This window comes from Rhineura floridana, chromosome 7 (genome assembly GCF_030035675.1).
Source record: "Rhineura floridana isolate rRhiFlo1 chromosome 7, rRhiFlo1.hap2, whole genome shotgun sequence".
NCBI classification, from domain to species: domain Eukaryota; kingdom Metazoa; phylum Chordata; class Lepidosauria; order Squamata; family Rhineuridae; genus Rhineura; species Rhineura floridana.
In genome coordinates, this window is record NC_084486.1 from 111829734 (window position 1) to 111854134 (window position 24401).

At 40.1% G+C, this 24401-nt stretch overlaps 1 protein-coding gene across 3 annotated transcripts in view; it reads right to left on the bottom strand.

Moving 5' to 3' along the window:
- Positions 1 to 24401, bottom strand: part of TRIP12 (thyroid hormone receptor interactor 12) — a 111439-nt gene that overhangs the window by 55620 nt on the left and 31418 nt on the right. For all 3 annotated transcript variants that reach the window (XM_061636872.1, XM_061636869.1, XM_061636870.1), the window contains exons 2-5: positions 22923 to 23069; positions 12298 to 12417; positions 10045 to 10853; positions 1754 to 1859 (exon numbers count right to left, since the gene is read on the bottom strand). In XM_061636872.1, coding sequence (XP_061492856.1) covers positions 1754 to 1859; positions 10045 to 10853; positions 12298 to 12417; positions 22923 to 23020 — 1133 coding nt within the window. In that variant the 5' untranslated portion in view covers positions 23021 to 23069. The remainder of the gene's footprint in view (positions 1 to 1753; positions 1860 to 10044; positions 10854 to 12297; positions 12418 to 22922; positions 23070 to 24401) is intronic.

Sequence of the window (24401 nt, forward strand, 5' to 3'; positions counted from 1 at the left end):
TTGCAACATTTATTCCTTTAGACAACTGTAACGTTTATTTCTTTGGACATTCATGCTATCTGCAAAAAGCTTTACAAAGAAAGCTTAAGCAGGCACATCTTCTGATAAACCATGCATTTTCAGTATTATCACATTCATGCTTTGCTGATCTCACTAACTACTGAAGTTTAGGTATGAAGGGAATGCTGACAAAATAATTTCCTTCTATTTTCATTTTCTATGGCAAAGCAGAATTTCCATATTGCTCAAAACAGGTGATGAATCCCAACACATCTTGAAAACCTCACACTAGGCTAGCTTATAGCAGTTTACGATAATTTTTTAACTACCAAGGTTTAAGGTACTTCTGAACTGAATACTACCATTTAGTCCAAATTGAATTTTCTTTACAAAGAAAAGATATCCTTGTATCACTAAACAGAAGACACCTTATTTACCTCACAATCAATACTGCCTATCCAAGAACCATGACTTTTAAGAAGATAGATGTTTAGTCACCTGTGACTTATAGATGGCACTACTAGTCCACTTCTGTTCAAAACAACCCATAACACAACTTTTTATCTACCTTTGTCCCCTACCTTTGATTATTTTCATCTCACATGATGTAAATTGTTACCCATTATCTCACACTTACCCCCCTTCTCCCCAGGAGACTATTTCCGTTTCCATGCTGGTTTAGATATATTATTCAAAGGTTATGTTGAAATCAAGCCCCCACTTGAGCAGTCATTCCATCAGCAACATAGTATCCTGGCCTACAATTAATTTTGTATCCACTATTTTGTATCTACAAGATTATTAATGTACATTTGTCATGGTTTTACACAGGCTATGTTTGTGTCCTGATCTTTAAAGTCTTGATTTCCTATAACCACTTGCAAAAGTTTTCTGAAGAAGTCATACTTTTCCATGGTACTAATGAAGATCTTGAATGCTATTTGCCACACATTATAAAGTATCTAGATATAATAGCATCACATTGCTTCTTCAGGCATCACATTGCTTCTCACAAATTTTTTTCTTCTGCACATTTAAGCAGCGCCTTCATCAGTTTTGCCTCTCAGTCTAAGCTTTGCTTCTAGAAAAAAAGTTGCACAAACTTGCTACGGTTAATTACTTTCCTAGGGGAAAAAGCAAGTCTAGTATGGAATAACTGTTCCTGTGTAAAAAGGTTTTGATCTGGAAATTTATATCCTTATTCAATCATCAGGTTGAATATCTCAGTCTAATAAACAGAGATATGAGCCTTGTGCCTCCAGCCCTTCCTTAGACATATTCAATTAATCATTGCTTCTTAAACCAGCTTCAAACCATGGTCTCAGGGCCCAGTTTGTTCCAATTCTGGTAACCAGAATTTCCAGATTCAGATGTTAACAGGAAACAGGCTTAATTGAGACAACAAGAAGGGAGGGAGAAGGGGATGATACAAGGATGGACCCTATGGGCAAAAGGCTCATTCATATTTCAGCTTATTAAGCCAAGACACTATTGTCTGAATTGGACCATAGTTATCTTGTAATGACAATCGTTAAGCATTTTGTAGTGTCTGCTATTTCCGTAATGAGAAATTGGGCCTGTATATCAAATTACCAACTCTCTGGGATGATTAATTACATATTACCCTGAAGTCATCAGCACGCAAATACATGTTGTTAATAAGGTGTATTCTAAACTCTTTAGGATGATGCTCTCAAATGCAAGATCTTCGCAGTAATCTTAACACACCCATAACCTCAAGTTTCAAAAATACCTGGTACTAGCACAGGAGCCCGTGGTCTTTTGCCGTGTGCTCCGCCTCAAACTGGGGAGCTCAGCAGGTGGCGATTCACTGCGCTTTTTTGTTGATTTTCTTAAGCCTAGACAGGAGAAGACAATTAAAACCAGACAATTCTAGTTTCTTTACACACTGTATACGTCAGTGAGAGAGATATGTATGCACAATAAGTGAAATGAGTTTGCTACTGTCTTTTTCCTCTCCCTTCACCACTATGTAAGTGCCACTTGATTGAATGATGGGTTTAAGGAAAACAACTTACAAACTGCGTTTATTGTCAATCAAATACAATACCACCTATATTACATGTATTCACATGGTTAACCACTATAGTATATTATATAATAACCTTGCCTGGTTATTCTAAACTCTAGTTCAGATGTTTACATGTTATTACATGGTGGAGAAGCATGCAAAATGATAACATGAGTTGGGTGTTCCATGTTGATGCCTGCTCATACAATTTCTCTCCCTCTTAGAGATGTGAAGACCCGGGAAAAAACCGGAAAAATTAGGGGGGGGGAAACAGTTTCTTCCCTTTTTTCCCCCTAAGCCTTTTCCCCACAAAAAACTTGGGGAAAATGAAAAAAATGAAGAAAAATGTATTATGGAATGTTTTATTTAAGTATGATGAATAAAATGTTTCATTGAATCTTGGTCACCCCCTTTTTCTCAGTTCTTTTTATGGGAATGGATGCTTTATGTCTGCTTGACACTGTGGAGGACTAGCAGAGACATAATTTTCTTTGTTATTGATGTGGATGGTTTCTTCTGTTTTTTTTATAATTGTTTTTTGCTTGCTCCTCATAAACTGGCAAAATGAAAAAGGTTCCTTACAGTTCAGGTGTTCCTTACAGTTCAGGAGCTTGTAGATCCATTTGTTACAAAAACAGTAAAAAAATTAAAAAGTAAATTCAATTTGTAAATAATTGATTGAATAAAATGTACTTTTAATATACCAAATGTGATGGTTTTATGCCAAACCAACTTGTACATAATTACATTTGATGTTCCTGAAGTAACAAAGTGACCTTCATTCTGTAAAATGTGCTAATATTGCATTTTTTCAATTTTTCTGAACATTTCCTTTTTTTCTGAAAGAAATGGGAAAAAAACATCTTTTTCCATAGCTTCAAAACTTCTGGAAATTTTACATCTCAACTCCCTCTTAATAAAAAGAGGGGGGAGATCTACACAGGATGATCTTGGGGGGGGGAGTGGACAGGAATGGTCTTGCAGTCAAATAAACATCTAAACTGGGGCCATGAAAGATGTGGCAAATCTCAACATTTGTTTCTCTCTATTGTGCATCCTTCATGAATTTCAAACAACTTTTCTTTTTTCTTTCAAAAGGTATTGGAGTAAAACTTCACAGTAAACCATGGTTAATGGCTTACCATGAATGAGCGCCGCTTGCTGGTGCATACCGCTAAATTTCTCGTGCTTCACACTGCCTTGGCTTAATGCTATGTGTGAATGAGCACTTGCTGTTCATTTCTCTCCAAACAAATTGCAACCAGCAAGACAAAGTTTGTTCTTGTCTTACCACTTGTAGTTTGTCTGGAGAGAAGCTAACCATGAATGCTAGTTTGTACATAATGCTAAGCCAAGGCTCACTGTTTGTAGCTCCTGGCTCCAGGAAGGCAACAATTAAGTAGGAGTGGTTCAACAATGCACGCTACTATGCCGTAATTTACACACAAACTGATAGTGGAGAACCTCTAGGGTAGTGGGATGGAGAGAAAGAGAGAGAAACCTAGCCTGGGTACAAGAATCTCTCCAATGTGGATTTCTATACAATAAAGTTCAGCAAGTGCAGCTAAGTAAGCTGTTTCTCCTTAAGGCTAAAGTAGACTAGGCAAGGCCATCATTGCTATTTTTAAAATAATGGTAACTGTAAAGTACCACAACACACTTGCTAGTCCTGTGAAGGAAGTGAAGCAACACTGGAAAAACCCACTTGTAGGAGGCAAAGGTCCCAAGTTTCACAGCCACATATATTTATTCATATCCCTACTCTGAGCACACATATAAAGTAAGAGGGTGGGTAGTCGAATGGTTTTTTACACACACAGAAAATGGAGGGAGCCAAAGCCTGCCCCACCTTACTCCTCATTTGGTTCAAGCAACTTCCTTACAGCCCAGCTCACTTTCAAAATGCACAGGGCTGGGAGAAAGTTGCTTGAACCAAATGGAAAGGAGTGAGCTAAGATGGGGCATGGTTTAGTTCCCCTCACCTTTATGGCCCATTTCATGTGTAAAATAAAGTCCCCTCTCCTCCTCACAGGCTTTATAGGATCAGGGCAGTCATGTAAATAAAATGTGTGGTTAACTCTTCATGTCTAAGCTTGGCACTCTGCTTCACTTTCTTCCCCTGTTTATTGAATATTTGGACATTAGGGACAAGCTGGCTTTTGTTTAGGTTTCACATTTGAAAGAACAGACAATCTGGTTTATGGATCTACTTTGTTATTGTACTTTTACAGGTTTACCAAGATTTTAATGACTGTAAACCTTGTATTAATTTGACACAGGGAGATACGAGAATGAATAATAGAAAGTATTTTTCCTTCGGTTAGTGGGTTGGGATACACTGGTGGGCTCAGAACCCAATTTTTTTGTGATGCTGAGGATTGTTAATTCACTTTAAGGAGTCTTGTACTAGTACCAACATATTTAGTTTTTGTTTAAAAGAAAGAAGACCAGAGAGGGGTAGAGTAAAACAATGTCTGCGCTCTTAAGTTTATACTGCTTCCATACTAGGTTAATTACCATAGCTCTCCAAGAATACAGAAATTATAATTTAGTGGAGGTGGTAGGAAGTCCATGAGATATATTTCCCCTATACCAGTGATTCCCAGACTTTTTCCCCATGGACCATTTGAAAATTGTTGATGGTCTTACCAGACCACTAAATGATTTTTTTCTGTTGTAGCAACTGTACTGCACTGTGCTAGATGCTATATTACTTAATTGTATTTTTAGTTATGCTGTGGACCACCAGAATGAAACTCATGGACAACAGTTTGGGAACCCCTACCTTATACCTAGCCACCTCACTACAGTTCTCAAGAGTTCCTTACCAGTTGGCTGCAATGCCTTGAGACTGACAGACACTCTGCTATAAGAGATACTTCTTAACCAACTTAAATGATAAATCTGTTGCATAGAAATAGCAATCACTGTTCTTGCTACAGGATATGAAACTGAACAGGGCTGATGAGCACAAAGCATTCCACATCTAGTGGACTTTTTTTCTTCCACTTGTGCGATCGTTCACATTTCAACTAAGCTCCTGTAAGCACTGTGAAGCGCACACGTAATATTAATTCTTGGGGAAGTTCAACTGAGCTGGCATTCAGGAGGGCTTTTATCTCAATTCTGCATCTAAGCTCAGTCTTATGCAATGAGGGTAACTGTACAAAAACTCCCTCCCCCCGGTGAGTAATCATAACCAGAAACCACACAGCTGTGATTATGGAGGGATTCCAAAGTTTAGACTAACACATATGTATCTTTGTATTGGCCGCTGTTAATTGATTTTTGTCTGCTCTCATTTCATGGTATTCTTGTGTCCATTGATGTTATCGTTTGTTTTTAAGTTGTTCTATTGTATCCTATCCTGGGATCACTAGCAATGAAGAGCAAGTTACAAATACTTTAAATAAATGTTTAAAATTTAAATATGCACCACAGCACTTCTTCATTTAAGTAGTTAAGTACTATGGGCAAAATTGAGTACATTGAATTATTTTCCCTGAATACCCAAGTAGGTCACATACAGTTTTGCAGGAAATGTAACACTTTCCCAGCTCATGGGATGAAAGATGTTCACTTGGTTTTTCCATAGGATGTTTCTGTTTTCCAGGTGAACTGAGAATGCTTATAAAACTCAGATCAATTCCATTAATCATATTCTGGGTGGAAATCTAGTACTATGTTCATGCCTACAATACCTAACCTTGCCACTCAGAATATGATTAACGGAACAGATTCAGGTTTTTATAAGCATTTGGGGATCTTGGTAACATCACTCAAAATGCCTCATTCAGACATCAAAATAATCTCAGGCCAATTAGTTTATCAGCCCATGAATGAGCCATGTGCCTATGTGCTCCTGACTTTGGCACTTCTAACCTGGTGTAAACCCCAATTCCACATCCTGGTGTATTAAATGTATTGCATCCAGCTGGACATCATAAGAAACTGTGATGAGCCAGGGTAGAAGTGCTGAGCACTTCAAGGACACAATTCATTCTCAGGCTAATTGCTAACCCATAGTGATTGGCTCAAAATTGTGAAGCTTGAACTGGTCCAAAGATTCTGGTTTTTTCCTTGAAAGAAAAACCACAGTGGTGTCACACGTCTGCATCTCGAGGCCATCAAGGCCTCATAAAGCACAATTTGAACTGAAGCTAGAAATATACGCATCACCACTTTGGTAATTTCTAGTGCTAAGGATTTTTCTTAAACTTCTTTTGAAGGGCATTAGCAGTCACATGTTTCAAAGTTGTACTAGTTGGTGCTAAAACCTTGATCACAAATTTCAGGCAATGCTCTGAAATGAATTTCTACATTCAAACAGAAGAAAGTTCAACCTACAGGAGAGCTATGAAATAAGATTAAGTGGCAAAGATGTTTAATCTTTAAACATGTAAGACAATTTGAAATCCATGTTCTAACAGTATGATCGTAAAAGTTCTCAGATACAATGACAATGCTGTTTAAATAAATGATATTGCTTTTCAGATGTTTGGGACAAACGTCTTCTGATAGATTGCATGGGAAACAATTGAAGTTGCTGATATTGAGAATGGTAACTAGCTTACATGATAAAACCAAAAGGGGTAGAGGTAGTGAAAGGTTATGTCTGCAATGTACATTCACATTTGGACCTGCTCTTCTTCCAACGATTAAGGCTCTCTATGTAGTAAGTGAAATACATCCTGATCTTAGAGATGTGACACCAATTTTAAATAAAAATTGGAAGTTGCTCTTGATGTGGGAGCTGGAGTAACTTAACTGGACAGCATTTTGACTATCAGCTTCTGTCTGGCACCATTTATGTGGTTAGATATACCATCAGTCTAGAACAGCCTTTCCCAACCAGTGTGCCCCCAGATATTGTTGGACTACAACTCCCATCTTCCTGACCATTCGCAATGCTAGCTGAGGCTGATGGGAGTTGTGATCCAACAACATCTGGAGGCACACTGGTTGGGAAAGGCTGAATATATGCTTGAGAGCAACCAAGCAACCTGTTGCAAGGTCAGCTTGAAACCGCACTAGCTGCTTAGTGACCAAAAGTAGCTGGGTCATTCACCACTTGAGAAACAAATTTCTTCCTCTCACTGAATGTCTCAAGGCTCAGAATAATCCTAGACCCTTGCATATGCCTGAATTCAGGCTATAGAATACAAAAACTAATTCCCATCATCAGGTAACAAAACGCAACTTTATTTTACCAAGATCAGGCTTACAAGATCATTTGTGCCTTGTAACTCCAAGATAAGATTACTACCTATACATCTATAATATAAACACAGAAAGGTGCCTTATGCCAAGTCAGATCATTTGTCCAGCTAGCCATTTTCACTTGGTAACAGTTTGGAGCTAACCTTCAGGATTAACTAGTGAAAATTAGTCACAGCAGTGCTTCAGCACTTTCTTTTCTTCCCTATTGTTTTCCAAGCACAACTCCAAGTGTTTTGACCTACGAAATGTAAACTACATGGACCAATGTAAAGAAATGTTTCTCTTCTCCACTGTAAATATTTGGCCTTTTGATCAGACTGATATGTTATAACCAGAACTTGGACCTGAGGGACTGCCTTCTCCATACTAGCCTGCCTGCTCATTAAGATCAAGTGGGGAGGTTCTTCTGTGTTTCAGCTATGGTGGAAATACATCTGGTGGTGTCAAGCTAGGTTTCCCTGAATGGTCGTACCACCATTATGAAACTGCTTGCCCTATTAAAACTGGATGCCCTCCACTCCATACTATCTTCCTCTAGCTTGTGAAAACTCTTTCCCTTGGCAGACTGAATCACTTTTTTTACTGGAAAATGTTTTATCTGCTTGGCAGCCTTGGTTATATTTTATTTTATTTATTAACATTTGTATTCCACTCTTCAAACTGAAGGTTTCCAGGACAGTACATAACAATCTATTTAAATACACAGATCAATTAAAAATCCACTAAACCAACATATAAAACAGCAAAGCATTTAAACAAAAACAAAAAAATCACAAGATCTAAACAATCTAGCAGCCGTCTAGGTCTTACACCATAGGTCTGAGAAAACAAATGCATCTAAATCCACCACCTAAAACATTTAAGTAGGGCACTCTATATAGGGAGGAAGTTCCACATGCAGGATATCAAAACGGAGAAGGCCCTGTTCCACGCTGCCAGATCACAGACTTCATCTGTCAATGGAACTAACTGAAGGGCCTCTCTTGCAAATCTTAACGCATGGGTTGGCAGGTATAACTGTTCAATTTTAATGTTATGATTTTAGCTATTGTCAGCCACCTTGATTAATTCATATGTATTAGAAGGGCAGCTTGTATTTTTTATATACAAATAATGCAAATAAGCAGCATTTTAATACTTTTTTATATGGGTGCTCAATTCAACACCCATGTTCAACTCTGGAATAAGATAGGATTGATTACTGAAATAAATAATCAAATACACCAGATCCATATGGATTTATTTAAAGTTTTTAGCAGAAGCATTCCAGACACTGAAAAACACCATAGCAGGATGGATAACAGAAGTTACCCAATATCAAGTTAGACCACTGGTGCACCTAGCTCAGTATGGGCTACTCTGGCAGCAGCTCTCCCAGATTTCAAACAGGAGCCTTTTCCAGCCTTACCTGGATTGAACCTGGGACCTTTTGCATGCAAAGCATGTGCTGTATCACTGACCTATGTCCAGTTTAATTAAGTCTTATGTATTTTTTTTTTAAAAAATCCAGTAAAATATGGCCTAGTTTCAAATTATTGAATGTAATCAAAATATTAAAGTTTTCCATCAAGTCTCTTAAAAAGTTGCCCATGACCTTCTGTCAGACATACTGAGCTAAAAATGGGGTTAGACATGATAGGCAATGAATTTTAATTATTGTGCAAATCATGAATATTAGACAGGGAACCAACTAGCAAAAACATTTCCATGTCCTGGAAAAAAAGCATTCTGCCCAGCAATTTCCAGTCCTTTGCTTTGGGAAACCTCTGAGAAGTGATCTTGCTTTGTGTTCTTACATGTGTATAGCATGCCAAAATAGAGATCCTTGATTTCACAACTGCCATTTTAAGCAGGTATAAATTTGGTACTTCAGAAGATCTATGGGCTAAATAATCAGAGGTTATGGATTATGCTCCTAGATGGCATTACTGCAAACAAATTTTTCATTGTTCTAAAATACAATTAATAGACATGCTTATTCAGAAAAAATGAAATAGAAAGTTACCAAATTGAATTAGATTAAGCCATTGTTTTTTCTTGGATATGACTCAAATTTTGGAAAGAGTTTCAGACATAATGTTTCAACTTCCAATCCAAAAATGTTAAAGGAATAATACAGGTGTTGCAACAAGCTAATGCTGCAAAATGCATGAATTAGTTTTATACATCTGAGTAACAACCAACGTTCTGACATTACATTCTGTTAACACTGTCCAACATGGATCAAGTTGGTGGTCTCCCATGCTATACAGACTGACGAATAAATCACTGACATTCTGGTTTGGGGATGGTAGAAAACCAGACTGATTCAGCATAAATATTTCAGTAAACAAGTAGCAGAGAAAGTCTACAACGTCTTGGAAACTGATGAAGAAAAAGGCTGTTGTCAGGGGATTAAAATATGTAATGGCCCATATTATAAAGAAATATTTAGATATTGTACAACAAGACCAGTCAGCTGGAATAGAGACTAAGAAACAAAGACCAGTTCATATTTTGAAAAACTATGCACCCAGAGAATCAGTGTGACAAAGAGAGGAAGAGGCTGAACCCTCTCCTCTTTATGATGGGAGTTGGCCCCTACAGGGAAGCATTCAAATACACACCTTTGCAACTATAGCTGAAGTACTAATACAGCTTTCCCTTGGTTGTAAGAGTTGTACAAACTGATACCCCCCCCTCATGATTCTCTCTGGTACATTACTTTTCATGCTGGTTAATGCAGACTCTGCCCAACTGTCACAATAAGCATGTTACATGCCCTTGCAGAAGTAGAAATATTTTCAACTCACTTGCTAGTTTAGCCTGTAATCCTGAAGGCCCAGGTTTTGATGCCTCTGGCTTAGAAGAGCCTGGTAGAGTCAGTTTTGTTTTAGGCAGGCTAACCTTGGGGCTAAAACGGGCAGCCCAATCAAACTTCGAAGAGCCACCTATTTTATTCTGTTCTTTATCACGGCTACTTCTCCGTGGGCTGGGGCTGGATGCAGATCTGGAACGTCTGGCTTTACTCTGATCTTTTCCCTGTTTCACTCTGGCACCCTGAGGAACAGCAGAAGAGGCAGAAGCAACAACAGAAGAAGAGGAGGATGTAGAGGCTGAAGAGGAGGAATCTGTGATGGTGCTACACCCAGCTTTGGCTGAGCTCGCTGATTTTGAAGCCAGCTTGGTGGGTTTTGCTGGTCTCTCTTCAGTGCCAGTCAATTCAGCTGCTGGACGACTTTTTACAATGGGTGAGGTCTCTGTCCTTTTCCGTTTCTGGCTTCGGGAGCTACCGGTAGCTCCACTCTTTCTGGTATGAGCTTTGCTTGTTGATGGCAGTTGTGAAGACTTTGACTCCTGCTCTTGATGCAAGTGTCTTTTTTTAGACTTAGTCTGTGGCTTGTTTGTTTCCAAATCTGAGGAAGAATCAGTGTGTTGAAGTGCTTTGGTTTTTTTGGCAGGGCTAGGAGAATTTGTCTGGTTGTAATCTGGGCTAGCACTGCGTTTCACCCCTCGAGGACTGTCTTTTTTAGGCACCTGCCCTGGTTTTTGCCGCTCCAAAGTACTGTCTGTGTCCAGAGCCTCTTGTTGTGGAATTATAATTGCAGATGAGCTACAGCCTCTGAGGAGGTAAAAAGAAATGCAGTATTACCACTCAGCAACAAAAGCAATATTAAAAATACAAGATCTACAAAGTCATCCAGCTATTTATTTTGTAATATTCTGAGGAAATGCAGATATAATTGCTTATTTGCTATTGTCAAAGCAAAAAATTACAGTAAATTTTTAATTCAGATTTTAGTAATCAACTTGAGGGAAGCAGTAGTGATGCAAAGTTTTACCAAAACTTGCACAGTCAACACAAGTATCTCTGATGTACTAAACAACTGATACTGAAAATGACCACATCAGTATTTCATTCATTTTTATGTTATAAATTTCATCAAAAAAGTAAGGATATTCAAAAATGCAGTATAGCTGGGAGAAAGTTTTCCCCAGACTTGAAGAAATAGCAGCTGTATCAGGGGTTATCCAAAAAGGTTGAATGGTGGCAGAAGATTCAGGACAGACAAAAGGAAGTACTTGTTTACGTAGCACATAGTTAAACTACAGAATTCACTACCACAAGATGTGGTGATGGCAATCAACTTTGATAGCTTTAACAGGGGATTAGGCATATTCATAAAGAAAAAAGCTATCAACATCTACTAGTCATATATAGTCATGATTACTATATATATAACCTCCAGGATCAGAATCAGTATGTCTCCAAATACAAGTTGCCAAGGAACAAAAGTGTAATAGCACCCACCCACTCATGTCCTGCCTGTGGACTTTCCATAGGCACCTAGTTGGCCACTGTGGGAATAGAATGCTGGACGAGGTAGAGCCTTGCTGGATGATGAATATGCAGACCCTGAATGGGACCACAGTCCAGCATCATACTCATAGTACTTCAGTTTGAATTTTGCCAATGGGACTATGCAGAAAAGAGCTGCCCTCTCCAAAATTGAGAGGTAATACATAATGACAAATCCAGTTTCACTTCAGTAATGAAATATTGTTTTAGTGGTGTAGATTAATATTCTTAACAGGACATAATAGCCCTGTGGGATCAGACACAAGGTATGTCAAATGGCGAACCAGATGCCTCAAAGTATACAAAAGCAGGATTCAATTCATATATCTAACCTGCATTCAACACCTACTGGTCAGAGATATTCTACCTCTCAACATAGAGTTCCATGCTGAGTCACAGGGGATCTATCTGTTCCTATATTATAGTTTACAATAGAATGACAATTACATTGCTACCTATCATACAAGTGAAATATTCAAATTAACAACTTTCATTCTACTGAAAACCAGGTTAGGCCAAGGTCTTTCACCATTGCACATTGATGTTTCTAGTTTGAGTGTCTGCAACAGAACACCATAGCTTTTCCATAATGACACTGGCTTAGCCAAACTGGGGTGATACCTGAACGTTTTCAAGTAATGAACAATGAAGATTAAAATACATACTGGCAAAGTTACATTTGTGAATTCAAAAATATAAAAGTTACCTTTTAGAAAAGTGTCCCTTGGACTGTTCAGTACTGGACTGCACTTTGGGTGCCTTTGATATAGATTTTCTACTTTCAGTAGGGCTATGTGCCTTATGTTTTGCCTGCCCTAAATGTGACCTGTCAGCAAGAAGTTAAAAACAGAAAGTTATCAGGAAAACTGGCATATCAACAGAAACATATACATAGAATATTTACACATTGGATTTGTAACATAGTTTCCCATTAAGCCTACACAAAGATATTTTACAGAGAAGATTTAGCTATGCCTTAGGTATGTCAAGACACCAATTATCTCACCTGAAATTGGCATTCTTTGCATTTCCTGGTCTTTCCAGTCTTCCAATCATTTACATTAAACACATTTTGAATCATGAAGCTGTATTCATTTGCCTAGCCTCTCTCACTACTCGTAAGTGCTAAGGTAACTAAGAAATGCTCCCAAACCTCTTAGCTTGCCCTCTACTCAACAGATAGAAGTATGCACAAGGATTCTGTATTCAATAAATTGCACAGTTCCAACAAGTTTTTCGTGACTTGAGCAATTATTTACCAAAAATATACATTTAGCCAATTTCCAGAAGTTTCCCAAATGTGCACTGTGGTGGTAAACATATCACTCAACAGTTAAATTTATACTTGCATTCATTCAAAGGCATTGAATTAAGATCCATGCTTGCACAGCAGCAGGCTCTCTAACAGATGCAACAATACCATCTATGGTTACTTTAATGGGATGTTACAGTGAATAGTGGCTCTATTTCAATACGAACTCACAAGTTTAAGCCCTTGTTCAGCCATGAAGCCTACTAGATGGAAATGGATGTCTCAATTCAACCAAAAAAAAAAAGGCAAATGAAGATATTCATAGACACGTCAAAGAGAAGAGAGAACACCAAAGGTTTGCATCATTACTATAGTTGCATCATCCCAATCCAGGTTCTTTAGCAAATATATAAGGCCACTGACCCTACAAGGAGCAGCCTTGAAGATCCCGGATATGAGGTACCACAAATAACAACCACCAGTTTATTCCTTTGCTTTCTTCCAAAATATTTTATGTTGGTGCCCAAGAAGAAACCCAGTCAGACAGATAATGAAGGCAGAAGAGCCTTCTACCAAAAGGTCCACTTTACACTGTTCCAAGTTACACTTTCACGTCCATATCACACTACTACCTTTGATTCTCTTACTTATTCTTTCATATCTCTTAAATCTCTCACATTCTTTTTGCTCTTTACTGTACTTTCTTGTTCTTTCACCTTTAGAAACTCATTGAACTACTTGAGAACAAGCTGAGCTGTTAGCTATTTATCCCTCTGCCTCTTGACCATTGTTAATTGCTCTTAGCCATCTAGCACTCAAATGAAATCAGTCCCACTGACATTTGAGCTATGTAATTAATAGCTACCATGCACCATTGACGAGTATTAGCTACTCGTCAATATAGTTTTTCCTAACATAGTGGCCAAGCACTAATTCTGTGGGAACCAGTCTGATATTGCTAGTGAAAAGATATAGTATCTGTAGAAGCACCAAGGTAACCATTCAATCAATATAGTGTTATGCTTGGAATAAGAGGGCTACAGAAATCTGCTTCCAAGTTGCTAACACTAAAATCTCATTCATCATACATTAGTAAAAGACAGTACTGGACATTTACTTCAGGAAGAAATTTTTTAATATAGAGATATAGATATGGATTAATTTTGGGAAGTATCTTGCAATTGTCAGGAAATAGTCGACCAGAGGTAAGATTCAGAATTGGAAATTCAATATTTGAATAAATAATTGTTTTATATGCACCCTGATTGGCAACACCTTACCATTACCCCTTTGTAACCTGGGGAAGGGGATTGCAGCGGGGGGAGTGAGAAGAGAAAGAATAATCACTGTTCCTCTCTCATACAAAAATTAGAGAGAATTGCAGAGAAGGTGAAGCACAAGCTGCCACATCTCTACTGACGTAATGCTGGAGAGCTGTACCGGGCACAGTTAAGTAATATGATCAGCCACCAGAGTCCATCTCCCTATTAATTATGTAGACCAACTGCTTGGTATAACCTGGCCATCATAGTTCACTTACTCATTATTTCTGAAGTGAATAGTATTTGAATTAAATACCTGAAAATTAGGCTGCAGTTGTTTAAACATAAATCTAATCAATTATACTGCATGCTTTCAAGTCAGATTCACAGACTATTGAACACACAGGGGCAGAGCAATCCAAACTATAGGAACCCAATGTAATTATGCCATCATAAATTATGCCGGTGTAACTTACCCCTATTCCAAACTCCACGCAGGAACATAGCTACTGCCAGCTCAGCCTACCTAACCCTGGCATGGGCAACCAAGTCTTTACAATAGTTTGACTTACACCATCCTTTTTACCAGTGTAACTTCTACTGGGTTGCTAGGTCATGTGATGGTGTTTGGAACAGGGGTACGTCTCACCACTGCAACAGGTACAGAACACACCTTTCTTGGCAATTGTCCTGACCTCAGCTGAGCCCAAATAAGTCTTCAGCTTGCATAACCCCAGCTAAGCCCAGGCTCAGCCAGAGATCCACCTATTCCAAACTCTGCTCGTCTCAGCAGATCTTGGGTTTGGATTGCTTCCTAAGTATGAAAAAGTTGCTGCTGTATATCTGGATTCAAAATAACTGATTCAAGCCTTGTTTATATAGCTCTTAATGCCAAAACAGGCTTCTAAGTAGTTTATAAAGCATAAAAACTAGGCTTCACAAACCATTAACATATAAATATCCTGCTTGAGAAATCAAGGGAAAGCCTGTGTAAACATGTGTGCCTTCAAAGGCCAGCAGAATGCCAATACAGATGGGGCCTCCCATATGTACATTCTATGACACCAGTGCTCACAGTGAAAACGCCCACCTCCATGTAACCACAAGCAAATATCATCAGGTCATAGGAAGTCTAACCAGGTTCCATTTGTTATCTTAATGCTGTTACTGGACACTGGAGGTGTAGTCAGTGTTTCAAGTGACCTGGTCCAGAGCTGTTTAAGGTTTTATATGTAAGTAATAAGACCTGTCTCAGTAGCCAGTGTGGGTCCATTAGCACAGGTGTGATATTTTTATTTTATTTAACAAAATGTATATACTGCTTGAATATAACGACCTTGAAGCAGTTTTCAAAAACATTAAAATTATCAATAAAACAGTTAAAAACAACTAATTAAAACATTTTAAAAACAATAAAACCAGCTACTAGCTAAAAGGATCAAAACAGATCAACATCTGTGTGTCTGGATAGGCTTGCCTAGACAAAAATGTTTTAAGCAGGCACCGAAAGAATTCCAGCAAAGGCGCTTGCCTGATGTCAATATGCAGGGAGTTCCAAAGAGTAGGTGCTGTCACACTAAAAGAACGATTTCTTACAAATGCAAAACAAGTAGTGTGTGACACCTGTAATAGTGCCTGTTCATCAGAGCAAATTACTCAAGTGGGCACATATGGAGTAAGGTGGTCTCGCAAGCTGTTAAGGGCTTTATATACTAGTAGGAACACTTTAAACTTGGCCTAGTAAATTGGCAGCCAGTGCAGATCTCTGAGCTGAGGTGTTATATGCTGACATGGTCTCACTCCCATCAGCAATCTAGCTGCAGCATTCTGCACCAATTGCAGTTTCCGGGTCAAGTGCAAGGGAAGTCCCACACAGAGTGCATAGCAGTACTCCAGTCTTGAAGTCACCATATGACCACCCACCACCTGGGTCTGTACCAGCTGCAGTTTTCAAACCAGCTATAACTGAAGCCCCTCAGAGTACATTGCAGTAGACTAAATGTGAGTTTACCAGTGCATGAGTCGGAGTGGCCAAACTATTCCCATCCAGGAAAGGGTACCATCTCTTTGCCATAGGGACCACCTGGGCTTCCATGGGCAAAATGGTTCCAAGAGCATCCCTAAACTGCCTAACAGTTCCTTCAGAGGGAGCACAACCCCAACAAGAACAGGCAAAGTTCTCAATTCTTGGACCTGGGAACTACTCACTCACAGCATCTCTGTCTTAGCAGGATTCAGCTTCAGTTTATTGGCCCTCATCCAGACCTCCACTGCATTGAGGCACTACTTCAGTTTGTGCATAGCCTCTCCTGACTCTCATTTACATAAAAGAAAAGCTGGTGGCATCAGCATACTAATGCTCCCAACTGTTTCATATGGGTATTAGAAGACACTGAGGATAAAATAGTGTCTTGCAGCACCCCACAATCAAGTTGCCAGGTTGTAGTCACATCCCCCACATGTTAGCATGCCAACAGCATCACTAAGAGTGCAAGGATGGATAAAAATAGATTAAAATATAAAAGTTTATTTAAAAAAATAAAAACTATAAATTTCTTTTATTTAAATCAGGATATAAACAACCTCTTAACTGATCAATGCTTACCCCAGAGACAATGAGTTAAAAGAGGCTTTTCTGTGTAAATGAAGAATCAATTTGATCATTTACACTTTACCTACAAAAAAAGGTATTTCATTTTCACCTGATTAAAATAAACTGCTCTAGTCTGCTCAGTAAGTATTCAGCTAACAGTCACGAGCATTCCATTTGTTTGCTGCTTTTATTTTTGTGAGGGTGGGGCTGGACCAAGGCAGAGTAAAGCAGAGGCAGAGTAAAGCAGAAAGGGACAGCACTATAAAGACGACAAAATTGTTTAGCGCCCAGGTTCCTATATTCCCATACTTAGTGGGCAATCCTATACCCACTTGCCTTGGAGTAAGCCCTATTCAACTCAATGGGACTCATTCCTGAGCAGGTGTGCATAAGACTGTGCACAAACCATTATGGGTGCTGGACTGCTATAATAGACCCTATATGGGAATATATATTTTTTAATTATTTTAAAAGAATAAAAGGCAACCATGCAAACGGTATATAGTGTAACAGAGATGCAAAGCCTGGCTGTAAGAATAAAGCAGTATACATCAGGCACCAAACAGATTCACCTTTGGATTCCTCCTATGGTCTCTTCTCCTTAAACTCTGCCCCACACAAGCACAGAGCAATTAGGCTTTCTTTCTCAGCCTAAATGCTACATGGGGGTTGGGGGGGGCACCTGAGGAGGGAAAGGCTCCCTCTCCCCTTTTGCTAACCCATAATCACCCTGGTGCGGTAAGTTAATTTGTCCAAATGAGGTTCCACCCCCCAAAAAGCCTTATTGTCACACTGTGGTTGAGGGGTGGCAGATAGAGACAGACAGAAAAGAACAGCAGAAAGCAAATGGGTGCCCCACAAGCAGCTTAGGCCCCACCTATCCCCATTTCCCCCAAGGTGACAAAACCCTCAACATAAAAAAAAACCTTGTAGAGAGTAGAGCAAGGGGCAGTTAGTTAAGCTGTTACAGACACCACAACTAAGTATTCAGATTTGTTTTCTTGGACTAGTTTAAAAACCTAAGGATGAAATTTACCAAGGATCTCTCCAGAGAATGAGTAACCAAACAAAAATTTGCTCAGACTCTTGGTAAATTACCAATGCCATATTCTGGCCACATGTGACCTCTCAGGAAGTCTGAGAAAACCAGTATTTTTAGGCAAGTTTCAAACTAGACTGATGAACATTGCTTACAGCTGTATTTAGAGCCACAAAAATACTTAACTTAATCTGGCTAAAAATGTACGTTACCAATTCCTGCCTAGAATGTGTGTGCCTAAAGGACGTTAAGGACTCTGATTTGGTTAATTTAAAACAATTCTACTTCAGAATCCATGGTTTGAAATTTACTTGTTTTGAAATTGAACGTATTTAATATTAAACTATGATTCAGACAAAACAGGCAGCCCTGATCAACTGAAACTGAAAGTAAACACTTCCAATATCCTGCTCCTAGATGCCTAAGAGGAGGAGAGAAGGAAGAAGCACTTGAGAACCAGAGGTATGCTCATTGCACTAAACTATGGTTTAGCATGACATGCTAACACAGCCTATGCTAGCTAACATGGTGTAGCTGTTCGACTATGTCCTGGGACACTAAGGTTTAACTCTCAAGCTCAGCAATGAAGCTCACTGAGCAGACTTGGGCTAATCACTGTCTCTTAGCCTAACTAACCTCCCAGGGTTGTTGCGAGGATAAAATGAGGAGGGCAAGAACAATATACATCACTTGACCTCCCAGCATGTAGAGTTGGACAACGTTGTATTAAGAAATACATACTTGTGAGGCAGCAATTAAGAAACCCTAATACTTTCAATTGGAATAAGAGTCAAAAATATGCTCTCTGAAAAAGCTTGCATAGTTCAAATGAAGATCACAAGAGAGTTTCCAGACTTCTTTTGAAATTCTTGCCAGGCTGTTTTATACGCTGATGTACCTATATTTTATCAAAACAAGCTGCATTCCCAAAATAAAAACACATTCAGCCAGGAATAAACAGCTTGGTTTCTGTAGTTTTGAAGTGTATGTCATCAGCATATTGATGCCAGCACAATTCTACTTCTCCTTTACAGCTCAAGCAAGCATGGTGGTGGATATGCTGGACAGGTGTTTGGCCACAGCAACAGAGTGAATGAGAGCCCTAAGACAAACATCGAGACACTGTTAGTGGTTGGTTCCTCTATGCAGATGAGTGGAATGAATTCTTCTGAATGGGATTACCCTTGAAAGTACAGGTTTGCAGCTTGGAGAAACACTTGGATCCAATACTGTCATTGGAGGCACCTTCAGCTGGTAGTCCAACTGCAACCTTATCTGGATGGGAATAACTTGGCTTTGTCCATGTTCTGATAACCTCCAGGTTATATTACTTATGACTATAATGGAGCTGGTTTTGAAGAGTGTTCAGAAACTACAGTGAGTGAAGAACTCTGCCACAAGACGTTGACTGGAACAAGAAGGTGTGAGCATGGGGGAGTCAGTCCCTCCCAGCTATGTCCACCAGGGTACCTGGTCCAGCATCAAGGTAGACCTGAGGGTCGGGGAGGGGGGTTTGCTGTGGTCTATAGGAGCTCCATCTTCCTCTGCAGGCACCCTGTCCATGTGACTACTAGTCTGGAGTGTTTGCACCTTATGTTGGGTCAGCAGGACAGACTGGGGATTGTTGGTGTACCGCCCACCCTGCTGCCCAACAGACTCCCTAGCTGAGCTGACGGAGGTGGTCTCGGGTGTACTGTTGAGATCCCCCAGACTGTTGGTTCTGGGGGATGTCAACATCCATGCCGAGGCCACCTTATCCAGGGCAGCTCAGGATTTCATGGTCTCCATGACAACCATGGGCCTGTCCCAATATCCCATTGGCCCAACACATGTAGCAGGGCATACTCTAGATTTGGTTTTTGCATCTGGACATGGAATTGGTGAACTGAATGTGGGGGGCCTTACATCAGTCCCTCTGTCATGGACAGATCACTCCTTGCTGAAGTTTAGACTTACAGCGGCTTTTCCCCTCTGCAAGGGTAGGGGACCTATTAAGTTGGTCCGCCCCCAGAGACTAATGGATCCGAATGGTTTCCAAAGGGCTCCGGGGAGTTTTCCAGCTGATAGGGCTGGCGCTCCTGTCGAAACCCTGGTTGAACTGTGGAATACAGAAATGACCCGGGCGGTTGACATGATTGCTCCTGAGCACCCTCTCCTGTGTAAAGCTCATACGGCTCCATGGTATACCCCAGAGCTGAGAGCGATGAAACAATATAGGAGACAGCTTGAGTGCAGATGGAGGCGAACTCCTAGTGGATGCAATTATACACTGGTAAGTGCCTATGGTGAGCTGTATTTAGGGGCAGTGAGGGCAGCAAAAAACAATATTTTGCTGCCACTATCAAATCATCAATCTGCCACCAATGGAGCTCTTCAGAATTGTCCGGGAGCTATTACACTTTGGCCCCAGGGACATGGTAGAACCATCTGAGGCCCGCTGTAATGAATTTGCTAGGCACTTCCAGGATAAAATCTTTAGCATCCGCCAGGCCTTAGACTCCAGTGTTATAGCAGGTGAATCAAGCGAGGTATCCACAGCACAGCCTTGTCCCGATTTCTTGGATGAATTTCAGTTGGTGCAGCTTGAGGACGTTGACAAGGTGCTTGGACAGGTTTGTGCAACCACTTCTGTGCTGGATCCTTGCCCTTCTTGGCTAATAAAAGCTAGCAGGGATGGAACAGCCGGCTGGGCCAGGGAAGTGATTAATGTCTCTCTGTGAGAGGGGGTGGTCCCTGGCTGCCTGAAAGAGGCAGTAGTGAGACCATTCCTGAAGAGACCCTCCCTGGACCCAGAAAATCTTGATAACTATAGGCTGGTAGCATATGTTCCATTCCTGGGCAAGGTCCTGGAACGAGTGGTTGCAGGCCAGCTCCAGCCACTCTTGGATGAGACCAATTATCTGGATCCATTTCAGTCGGGTTTCAGGCCTGGTTTTGGCACAGAAACAGCCTTGGTCGCCCTGTATAATGGCCTTTGTCGGGAGAGAGACAGGGGGAGTGTGACTCTGTTGATTCTCCTTGATCTCTCAGCGGCTTTCGATACCATCAACCATTCTGGGGAGACTAGCTGAGTTGGGAGTGGGAGGTACCGCATTGCGGTGGTTCCACTCCTACTTGGCAGGTCGCCTCCAGAAGGTGGTGCTTGGGGGACACTGCTCAACACCCTGGACTCTCCAGTATGGGATTCCGCAGGGGTCAGTTCTGTCCTCCATGCTGTTCAACATCTACATGAAACCGTTGGGGGCGGTCATCTGGAGCTTTGGAGAGCGTTGCCATCAGTATGCTGATGACACGCAGCTCTATTTCTCCTTTTCATCTTCTTCAGGTGAGGCTGTCAATGTGCGAAACTGGTGCCTGGCTGCGACAATGGACTGGATGAGGGCTAATAAACTGAGGCTCAATCTAGACAAGACTGAGATGCTGTTAGTGGGTGGTTCTGGATGGGGTTGCACTCCGCCTGAAGGAGCAGGCTCGTAGCTTGGGGGTTCTTCTAGAACCATCTCTGTCACTTGAGGCTCAGGTAGCCTCGGTGGCACGGAGTGCCTTCTACCAACTTTGGTTGGTGGCCCAACTATGTCCCTATCTGGACAGGGATAACCTGGCTTCAGTTGTCCATGCTCTGGTAACCTCCAAATCAGATTACTGCAATGCACTCTACGTGGGGCTGCCTTTGAAGACGGTTCGGAAACTGCAGCTTGTGCAAAATGCAGCAGCCAGATGGGTAACAGGGACCAGACGGTCCGAATATATAAAACCGATTCTGGCCCGCTTGCATTGGCTGCCTGTATGTTTCCGAGCTCAATTCAAGGTGCTGGTTTTGACCTATAAAGCCTTACACGGCTTGGGACCACAATACCTGATGGAAAGCCTCTCCCGATACGAACCCACCCATACACTACAGTCAAGATCGAAGGCCCTCCTCCGGGTGCCTACTCTAAGGAACGCTCGGAGGATGGCAACAAAGGAGAGAGTCTTTTCAGTGGTGGCCCCCAAATTATGGAATTATCTGTGTGACAAGGTGCGCCTGGCGCCAACACTTATCTTTTCAGCACCAGGTCAAGACTTTCCTCTTTTTCCCAGGCATTTTAGCATGAGTTTTAAATTGTTTTTATATTGTTTTAAATTTTAAAATTGTGTTTTAAATTGTTCTAAAATATGTGTTTTAAATTGTATATTTGTTTTAATGTTTTTGATTGCTGAGAGCTTCGGCTATGGGGCGGTATACAAGTGCAATAAATAAATAAATAAAATAAACATATAACAATGGTTCTGGCCTGGCTGCAGAGACTTCCAGTTTGTTTCTAGGCCCATTCAAAATGCTGGTTTTGAATATGAAAGCCGTATATGGATCAGGCATCTCAGAAAGTTGTCCAGATGCCAAGATCATTATCAAAGAGGTCCGGAGAGTGGCAATGAGAGAACAGGCATTTTCTGTAGTGGTTTCCCATTTAAAAAATGCTCTGCCCAGGGAGGTCCACCTGGAACCAACTCTGTCATTGTTTTAGCACCAGGCAAAGACCTATTTGTTTTCCTGGACAGTACCAATTATATGATATTGTATTGTTAAATGTGTTTTTAATTTGTTTGTATGGTACCATTGTATTTATTTACTGGGATGTACATTGTTTCCCTTTTTCTGTAGTGGGAAGAGATCCAGAAAAAACCAGACACATACCATCTCTTCCATCATTATAACATGTTTATTATATGTGTACATGTTATCATGTCTGCTGTGTCAAAGTAAAGACATCCCAAGAGACTAGTGCATAAATTAACATTCAGGTATAAAATTGTTTTTACACTCTTGCTGTTGAGGAAAAAAGACAAATGCGTAATGGCCCATATTAGTCTCTAATCCAAGTGAGTCTGTACAAACGATATAATCCAAAAGACTGCAGGTGAGCTTCAGTATATGCAACAAGGCTTGAAGCCCACACTGCAGCTCCTTAAATCTCCTGATCTACAACTAGAAATTCTAGTTCAATGCTTAGAAGGCAGTTGTGCATTTTATACTTTTCTCCATAACTTTAGCTCTTAACAGCAAATGGGAGATTTCAGATATAGTTATAAATGACGGTTATCTGGCCTAAATAACAATAATGATAAGACTCCCTGTCTCCCCCACCCCCAAACTGTTGACTTCTGATTACTTATTGGTAAGATGCTTATATGTAATTAACCATACCTTCCTCCTACTGCGTCGTCTTGTGGTTGGGCCCCGACAGTGTTCCTTTGTGAACGTCGCAGTGACCCCCCTGGACTGTTATTAGGCCGGTTGGACATTGGCACCTCTCTCCTGAAGGGACATACCCTTTCTAGACACTACCATTCACTGAAAAACAAAACACACACCAATGAAAATAAAACTGCAAGAATCCTTGCAACATAGATGTTTATACACAAGGCAGATTCCATTGCACATTATAAGTGGATTGAACAGTAAACTATCTGCTTTATACTTAGTTAACAAACTTGCGATCTGAGCTCTGTTGCAATGTTTCCAACTCATGCTAAAGGTTACTTAAAACTTACAATATTTTACAGAGAACTGAACTTATGACTGTTTCAAAGAATGACCAAATACTTAACAGTACACTTACTAGAGTCTCCCCCCTCAAAAAAAATTGAAGAGACATCCTAGGAAATGTTAGCATTTTATTCAGTTTCTCAACAATGTTTTGAGCTGATACCTCATGTTCAATAGATTACAGTAAAACAGTCTAGTCTGAAGTTAAAGTTAGTAAAAAAAAAAAAACCAACAGAAACACAAGTTATCCACTGTAGTAACCTGCAAAATGTTTCACAACTTTCACAAGTTGTCAAGTCTTCAGTCTTTTAGACCACAAAAACAGTTCGTGGGGATAGAAAAAACACCCAACAGATCACACTGAGATCTTGTTAATTTGATAAAGCACATAGATTCCAAAGGGGACAAAAAGTGTAATAGCTGGAAGTAGAAAAGGGAGAAGTATAGATCAGCTTTATATTTTAATTTATTACATGAGTTGTTTCCCATAAAACATCCAGAAGTGATTTAACAATAAAAACATAAATACAATTTCAATCCAACGTCAATAAATACTGGGATAAAAATCTCCATTTAAAAGGCTTAAGGTAAAAAACTGGGACAGAAAGTCAGATAATTTTAAATTGAACAAATTAGTTCAGTGTCCCCTTACATGGGCTCCAATAATGAAGGCAACAATGATATGCATAACAATATTTTTACAATATTACTTGCTGAAGCAGTTATTGTCAAGGATAGGAATGACAGTCCTGACATAAAACTATAATGTAAATATTGGTCCAACTGAATATTTTTTGAAGGAAAGGGAGAAAGTTTAATACAAAGTGAGAGCTAAATACCCATTAATAAGGAATACCCATTAGCAGGTGAGAGAGAGGGGGGGGGGGGAGAGAGAGAGAGAGAGAGAGTTTGGTGTTTAAAAAACAGATGTTTAAACAAATCATTACCTCTAAGGGCTTTTGTAGACAATATTCCTGGTCCCTTAGCCATCATCAGGTTACATACCCACGTTTCCTTTCTCAGAAAAAAATCCAGCCTTAACCACTGTTAACACTAACTAGAGTCATTACCAGACAGTTGGAACTAGCCTCAAATCCTGGCTAATAGCAAAGCCTAGTTTCCTGCCAGCAATGGTTA